The sequence below is a fragment of the Vigna angularis genome, chromosome 7 (assembly GCF_016808095.1).
Source record: "Vigna angularis cultivar LongXiaoDou No.4 chromosome 7, ASM1680809v1, whole genome shotgun sequence".
Taxonomy (NCBI): domain Eukaryota; kingdom Viridiplantae; phylum Streptophyta; class Magnoliopsida; order Fabales; family Fabaceae; genus Vigna; species Vigna angularis.
Genome location: NC_068976.1, coordinates 9,856,271 through 9,864,470, shown reverse-complemented (window position 1 = coordinate 9,864,470; position 8,200 = coordinate 9,856,271). Strand labels below are relative to the sequence as shown.

At 31.3% G+C, this 8,200-nt stretch overlaps 1 protein-coding gene and 1 long non-coding RNA gene across 3 annotated transcripts; one reads left to right on the top strand and one right to left on the bottom strand.

The window, feature by feature from the left end:
• Nucleotides 1–1,128: 1,128 nt before the first annotated feature.
• On the top strand, nucleotides 1,129–2,598 carry LOC108337769 (uncharacterized). 2 transcript variants are annotated; one of them, XR_001832938.2, is made up of 2 exons: nucleotides 1,129–1,273; nucleotides 2,226–2,598. It is a non-coding gene; the product is annotated as an uncharacterized LOC108337769 (long non-coding RNA). The 2 variants fall into 2 exon arrangements; XR_001832939.2 differs by having other exon boundaries at nucleotides 2,180–2,598.
• A 1,176-nt stretch (nucleotides 2,599–3,774) lies between these two features.
• LOC108337352 (replication protein A 32 kDa subunit A) lies at nucleotides 3,775–7,996 on the bottom strand. Its single transcript, XM_017573857.2, has 10 exons — nucleotides 7,789–7,996; nucleotides 7,461–7,571; nucleotides 6,788–6,885; nucleotides 6,602–6,643; nucleotides 6,449–6,526; nucleotides 4,837–4,912; nucleotides 4,521–4,619; nucleotides 4,365–4,444; nucleotides 4,147–4,215; nucleotides 3,775–4,069 (listed from the first exon to the last, which is right to left on the bottom strand). Exons 1-10 carry the CDS (start codon nucleotides 7,891–7,893, stop codon nucleotides 3,994–3,996), a joined length of 834 nt encoding a protein of 277 aa, XP_017429346.1. The 5' UTR covers nucleotides 7,894–7,996; the 3' UTR covers nucleotides 3,775–3,993.
• Nucleotides 7,997–8,200: the final 204 nt, after the last annotated feature.

Below are 8,200 nucleotides of genomic sequence, written 5' to 3'. Positions count from 1 at the left end.
TCTTCAAAACCTTTTCTTTTTATCTTATCCACAACTTCATCTCTCAAGCCATATAAAAACATACAAAATTTCTCTTCACTTAACCTGTCATAATTTTTATATTCATTTATGCTAATCCAATTTTTTTGATTTTAATAATTCAAATCCATCATGAATATTTATCATTCTTAAACATTAAAGAAAGACTAAAATGAATTACTATAAAAATTGCAACAATTCTTCACAAGATTTCATGAATCAAAAGTTAAAATTAACATTATTTAGAATCAAGTTACCATAATTAATTTTACCTACGAATGAATTAGAAATTAAGTTAAGCTCGAAGTTTGTTTTATAAAATAAAGTGTATTTAGTTAATATTTCTACTATACTTTTATTATAAAGGACAAAATATTTTGACTGTAAAAAAATGTTCAATAATAAATAGTATAATAAATGTAATAAATTTTATTAAATAAATTTTGAGATTTATTTTAAAGAATAAAGTTTATATTATGTTAATATAATATTTCACGTTATGTTAACATGAAATATAAATTAATTATCTAAATTATTTCCTTAATTAGATTTTAATTAGAAATGTTTTTATTCACATAACCTTGTAGTTACGATAATTCAAAAATATCTTTCAGCATTTTTTGAAGTTCTAGTCATTTTTATTACTGTCATCTCTCCACAATTGCAAATGGGGATTATCCATACTCCATTGAACCACCACCATGTGAGGAATGAAAATTTCGATGGCTAAAGCTATTGCAACAAGAAGAACAAGATTGGAATATCAACCACTAAAATTGAGAAGAAGATTGGTTAACTTCGAACTTCACTATGACTTTCACTGAAGTAAAATAAAAAAAAAAACCTTAATTTCAGAATCTATCTTCGCAAAAAATTGGGTTTCATTAAATAAAGGGCATTTCTTTTCAGATCCACCTTACTGTATCTCAAGGAAATTCGTACAATTAAATGTCGTCTCATTAGTCTTTTGCACACCTGAACTATCGCGAATTTATGTTAATATACTATTTCACATTTATGTTAATATGAAATATAAATTAACTATCTAGATTACTTCTTTTCATCACACTAAATTTCATTTTCTTTTTCAATAAAACTATAAAAATTTAATTGTGGATGTCTTTCCTGCATACCATACTTCTCTCTTCACCGCTTCCCTCTCTCTCTCTCCTCTTCTTAGCAATAAATAGAAGGTAGCTTGAAAGTGTGAGTTGCCAGAGAAATACAGAAGCTATTTTCCTATCATATATGTTCGGTGAGTTTTATGTAGTTATATAGTTTTCTTTCTTCTTTTTATTTTTTTTTTTACTTGAAATTTTGTGTTGAAAGTACTAACTACAACTAATTCATATTATAAATAGAGTGGATTGAGTTAGATTAAAGTTATTTTTTAAGGTTAAAGCGTTGATGCATCTGTTTTAATTGTTGTGATTGAGTTGTCTTGGCTTTTGATGTATGTGGAAAGTAAGAAATAGAAGCAAGGATGATTACAGCTTGGGAATTTTATGTGACCAATGACTTCAAAAGGACTAGACCTAAGAAAGTATATATAGATGCCCCTAAAGTGTTTGTAAAAATGATTGAGTTGAACCATTTAGTTTGTTAAAGGCAAGAGGAGTCTTCGGTGATTTGGTACCTGCAATATTGTGATTTGTCAAAGGAGACTATTTATTTAATATTTTGCAAATTATTTTGGGAGGTTGTTTTTAGTGTGAAATGTAGAATTTTGAATTTACCCATCTTAGTTTAATGATCAAACCTTTTTTTTCTTTTTCCTTTATATGTTGTTTTGTTTTTTGGTCGTTCCTTTTTGTTATTTTTTTAAAACACATTATTTGACTGTTTCTTTTCTTGGTTCACCATTTACCCCTCCGTTCATTTCCGATGGAGCCATCTGAAAATACCACTGCTTAACCATTTGGGACAGTGAAGATTATTCTTCAACCATAACATATATATATATATATATATATATATATATATATATATATATATATATATATATATATATATATATATATATATATATATATATATATATATATATATATATATATAACTATCCAACATTTTCTTTTATGATGTCTTGTTTGAATTTAATATGCATAAAAAAAATTTCACATGTTGGAAGTTCACTTGGATATTTTTACAATGCATGTAGGCTTCAGTAGAAAATGTAAACGATTTCCCATTTCTGGTACATCCAGGTGTTGACCCTGCTGGTTTCGTTAATATGTCATGAACGGTTCTTTATAACCTTGTCTTCTAGTGAAGGTTGTGCAGCAGGGAACAGAGTTTCTGCATCTTTACTTGTGTCTTAATTTTGTATCAAGAGTAACGAATCTTGATGAAGGTATCATCTAAGCCTCAAACAGTGTTAAAACTATTTGAGGATCACATTATCTTCTCGAGGTCGGTGGCATGTTGCTTTATTGTCTAAATTTGAGGATCGCATTATCAACATACACCTCTATGATTTTGGCTATCTGCTCTCAGAATATCTAGTCCAATACTTTCTGAAATGTAACTTCTGCATTCTTCAAATCGAAAGAAATTACTTCATAGCATAAATTTGTCTCAGTGATAAAAGTCGTTCTCTCTTTATCCTCACTCCTGCATTTGGATCTAACCATTTCTGAGTAAGCATCTTAGAAACTGAAGTCTATTTGTACCATGATGAAAATGACATTTCTGGGATGAAATCTGTTTGTAGCAACTTTGTAATCTTTTGTTTGTAATGAACCAATACGTGGATCAGGCCTACATATCCCTGGAAATCACGTATCTGAGACGGATACGTTTAATAGGTTTAAAATACATATCAGTAAAGTGTCAGTAAGCAATTAAAAATTATAAGAAAAATTGTTTCAAAAAAGTGTTGCGAAGATAAAACACTATTGCTTAATGGTGTACAATTAATAATCTTGCTTTATTAATTTGTAAGACTTTATTATGCATGTTGTATAAGAGAACACATCCTAAGATCCCACACTATCCGATTTTCCTAAACTAACATCAGATATTAAATTCAATTAATATATATAACAGACACAATTTTGTCTTGTTGTCATTTTTTTCATTTTAGTTTTTAACTATCATTATTTTTATTTTTTATATTATTCCAAATATTAAACAAAAATAAAATATCTAATTTTTATGGTTTTGAAATATTAAACATTAACGGATTTCATAATTCGATTAACATTTTTTTCTACAATTTTGTTTTTTATTTAAAATTTAATAATTATTTAATTTAATTTAAAATTTAAATATTATTTCATATATTTTCATATTTTAATAATTATTAAAATATAATTTATATTTTTATAATAGTTATATTAAAAAATAAAAATAATAAGCAATTTATATTATTTTTATTTTTATATTATTCCAAACTATAAAATGCTTAATTTTTTACGTAATTTATGCAAAGGCAGCGAAGCCGTGTTCACGGTCATACAAGAATATTTCAAATCCAACAACAGGTTATAACTCCTCGGCCTTGTGGAAGTAGTGGGTGTTACTGAATTGCAGATACCTCACATGAATGATTGTTACATTGTACCTAAAAATATTAGAAATTTCATAATCGTAACACTAGACCTAAAATAATGGTTTAATTGTAATAATAATAATACTTATTATTATTATTATTATTATTCTGTGTTTACGGGCAATTGGAGCATAAATGATATTAAGAACAGTACCTAAATTCCAGAAAGTATAGATTTGGAAACAAAAACGGCATCCAAGAAATTTAAAAAAAAACGCGAAAATACAACTTTTTTTCATACAGCCTAAAATCATTTAACAAGTGTTAACAGAGCTGATTCTTTTTGTTTTTAGCATACAATAGATCAATTGATTCAGAAACATATCTACAACTCGAAACTTGTAGTCAAAATATATCACGGTTCACGTCCTAGTAGCAGTATCCAGCTCGATCCTCACCTATATTCCTCGTTACATAAAATATCAAGCTTGTTTGTAATGGTAGTCATCAATGGTAGAGTATACTAAACCATCGTCTCCAAGAGTCTTCAGCGACAACCTAACAACATAAACAGTTGAGTTACATCACCAGCAAATGATTTGCGTAAAGAGAAAGATACGTATAACAGAACTGACATGATCCTGTCCATTGGAAGCTTGAGCTCCCGGGATAGTTCATTGACATGTATTCCCCGTTCATCTGACCTGCAATTTAAATCCAGTTTTGAAATCATTCGGAATCACAAGTCAGGTGAATTTTGTGCGATGAGAATCCAAATGTTACATTTGTTGAAAATATCAAATATTAAATTAATGGAAATCAAGTAAAATAAAATTTTAAATTTATAACTCACATATCTGAATGCTGCTGCAGGTAGTCAATAATCAATTTATCGCAATCCTTAAGTCCATCCACGCTATACTGTGCATATGCCTGAGATTAGAAAAATAGTATCATCAATCCAATTAAACTTTAGCAAACAGCAAATGTGTGATATAGAATATCATACTGGAGTTGACGTGGGCGGCTGAGATCCATTTGGGGCATTTTTGACAGGAGTGTTCAAAGATGAGACAGATGAAGGATTTGTAGAAGTGATTCCTTCCAACTACGATCCAAACGAAAATATACATGTCAGGTATGTCCACTTGACAAGGCACAAAGCTGGGAATGTTAACAGTCAAAGCTTCTAATGGTCCAATGACTGGATTATAGACGATTCTCAAATTTGCTGAATTCGTGGGATATCCATGCACTATCCACTGCCATGAACCATCATACTATGATCTAAAAGAATTCAGGTAAAGTATGAAAGTTGTGTGCACCTTCAGTTTGGAGCGCAGATGGTTATGTATGCAATCAATAAAGTGAAAAGGGATCTCCTCAAAATTTGTCACGGGCCTGTGAAAAACACCATGAATATGAAATAAGCATACGATAAAACTCAGCTACACAATTTGCCAAATATAGACACTTTCTCATCATGGAAAACTGCACAAATCACAATTTGAAAAAAATCATTTTTATACAACCAGATATAACTATCACTTTGTAATTCACGTGTAAATTTCTCAATTCAACAAACTCTGAATCTCCAATCAAAAGATACACTATTCTAGGGGAAATTTTGAAAATCAAATGCTACCTCCAGGACGTTGGGCACCCATCACCGACAATTAAAACTAAGATTGAAGTCTAAATAAAGCAAACATCAATATTGAAAATCAAAACCACAAATTCCGTGAGGCTAAAAAACCTGACATCGCTCACATTTATAATTAAATAATAGGGAAAAAACCTCCAAAAAATTATAAGTACTAGATAAGTTTAACAATGACGAGAAGATACAGAAACATAACAGTAATCACCAACTTGCAGGCACGACCATTTGTTTTCTGGTTTGCTTTGACAAAAGAAAAATATAACTGAATACACGACAGTACATGCTTAAATGTTGAATACAGCAGAAGAAACTACCATCTAATAAGAACCTCCGATACATCCCAAGTGGTTTATGTGAAACCTCTTAAAACAGCCATACACACCCCAGAGAAAAAGCGGTCCATTAAACACCCAAATGCATATCAGCAACAGCTCCCAAGCTAAGCAAGAAAACCCACTAATAGCAAGGTATCAATACATCCAACACAACAAAGGTGCTTTGAATCGTTAACAAAACCAATAATCAGTGATGTTCTATTATATGCAATGGTTCTAAGCCCAGGAAGAACAACTTTGCAACTGTTTTACTAGAAATAAAGGGAGGATGTAAGTTGTTGAGTCAATTTTAGAGTAGGTACACCCACTATTAATCTAAATCCTTGCCTGTCTCTACTCTCTTCCCCGATTTCAATTTTAATTGTGGAAGCATTCAGCTAGTAAAAGTGTATCTAAACGTATATAGTGGCAAGTCATGACTGAAGCGCCTCATGCTGGGAGCAAGTGACAGAGCCCCCAAAAAGGATTCATATACATTTGTTGAATAATCCGGCATCTTTTCCTAATATATAATAATAGTGTCTCAACATTGATGAACCTGATAAACCACAATGACAGCCACCCCATTCTTCAATATCAAACACCCTTAACATTAGATATAGTAAACCATAACTTTACTCCAACTTCCAATTAGATAGCTAAAGTAATGACTAATGAAATAAACAAGAATTGACTTTTCTCCATAACTGACTTAAACCTGTGCTTATTAAGGTGTGTATAACACATTCTATAAATTCACTCCAAGTCATAATTAGATCCCTAAAGTAATGACCAATGACATAGAGAAAGGATAACTCTTCTCCATAAGTGATTTGAACCTGTTCTCATTGAAGATTCAAGAAAATCGTATTCATACCAAGATATCATATCAAATTAGTAAATAAACAGCCACTGCACAATTGCTACAACATAACACAAAAAGGGGTGTAGAGCACATGCCTGACAGAGAAAGCTACAAGTTGCCTAACGCCTTGGAAACTTTTCAAATGCCCAAAAACACGGACGTACATACCATTCCTATCATTGAAAAAAAAAATTAAGTTTAGAAATATAACAATCACAGACTCGTGTATTACATATTCATGAACTTACATTACTTCCTCCATTTCCTTCGTGTCAAAAGTCTCATTAACCCTGATAAAAGAACACCAAAAACTCAAACCACATTTTACAAACATTTATTGGGGAAGATTTTCCACAATAGAAAGCAAAGCAACACAACACAAATTATTTGAAAACTAATTTAATCTGAAATAACATTTATAGTGCACAGAATACCATCTTCGGCATTTTATTCGTCCAGTTCCATCGTCCAAAACAAAATTGACATCGGTGTTTCTCTCAACTTTCTCAAACGCCATCCCCACTAGTGTTACCTGAACCAAAATAATGTAAAGCAATAAGAAGGCATTGTCAACATAAAGTATTGTACATTATTAGGCAACCAAAAAATTTCATAGATTGTGCTCTTAAAGTAGTCATTATGAAATTAGTAAACAGACAATAGATGACAATAACGCGGTCAATGCATATATTTTCCAAACTAAAGCAAACATTAAAGTATGTAAAGTAAGAGTTTAATTTTCATGCATGGCCAATATAAAGATGACTCCACTTTCAAGTCTTTGACCAATTAGACACTAAAAATTATAAACGAACCGTTTATAAATGTTAATTATAGTCATTGTGAGTGTACAACTTTATATTACACATGCATCCAATGATTTAAGAAGTGTTACGCAGTCAATACCAAAAAATTAAACTCAAACAAAAACATGACATACTTTTCCATATTTCGAACAAGGGTACCATAAAATTAAGAAGTGTTACGCAGTCATTACTGATATATGGTTTTCCCCACTATGTAATAAACAAAAAAGCACGGCATACCAATTCTTACAAAATGAAAGAAAAATAATTCAAAACTGACTAATAAAAGCGCGAGGCATACATTGTTCAGATCTACACCGTTGATCACGAAATTCGATTTTTCGTCACCGGTTTGAGAGGCTTCACTAATCTGCTTCACCGTCACCGGCACCAAACCCTGAGTTTCGCGACTCTTTAACGACCGAAACACACAACACAGTTAGTAGAGCACAGTGTTTCGCTTTCAAAACGAAAAACAAAATTAGTTGCAACTACTGAAATTAGGTTAACACCAACGCGTTCGACTCATTTCTCACAAAATAAATTATCCTGAGTGCGTGCGTGCTTTGTTTGGTGGTTTCTATTTTGCAGAGAAATGGAAAATTACAAAAAAGAGATCGATTGCATACTTTTGGTGGTGCGGGAGATGAATCGTTGAAGTTAGACGGCTGAGAGGACATGAATCCGCCGCCGGAGAAGCCGGCGGTGGCATCGAATTGGGAGCTAGAGAACATCTTCGAAACCCTAGAAATAGAGGGAAGCGAAACAGTTGATGATATGTGTTGTGGGTTATGTTATGCTTTGAATGAATTAACCAAAATTGCGTGTTGTTTTTTATTTTGATTCCCGCCAAGGACGTTTCCCTTTTTCTTTTCCCGCCGTATAGGTTTCAACTTTCAGCTCCGAACCCTCCCCGTTTGTTTTCTAAGAAATTTAAGAAATAAAATTAATTAAAGGCTTAACTATATTCTTTAAAAAATATAAATCATTTTAATTAATAGTTTACTTAAATAACTCCTTTTCTAAAGTGACTTGTTTATT

Bases quoted from the DNA above. Each gene is read 5' to 3' on its own strand.
- LOC108337352 (XM_017573857.2), bottom strand. From the start codon at position 7,893: ATGTTCTCTAGCTCCCAATTCGATGCCACCGCCGGCTTCTCCGGCGGC. The intron at 6,644-6,787 runs GTATTCTGTGCA...TTCTTTTATCAG, and splicing joins CGAATAAAATGCCGAAGATG to GGTTAATGAGACTTTTGACA. The intron at 4,620-4,836 runs GTGCACACAACT...TTTGGATCGTAG, and splicing joins ATCTGCGCTCCAAACTGAAG to TTGGAAGGAATCACTTCTAC.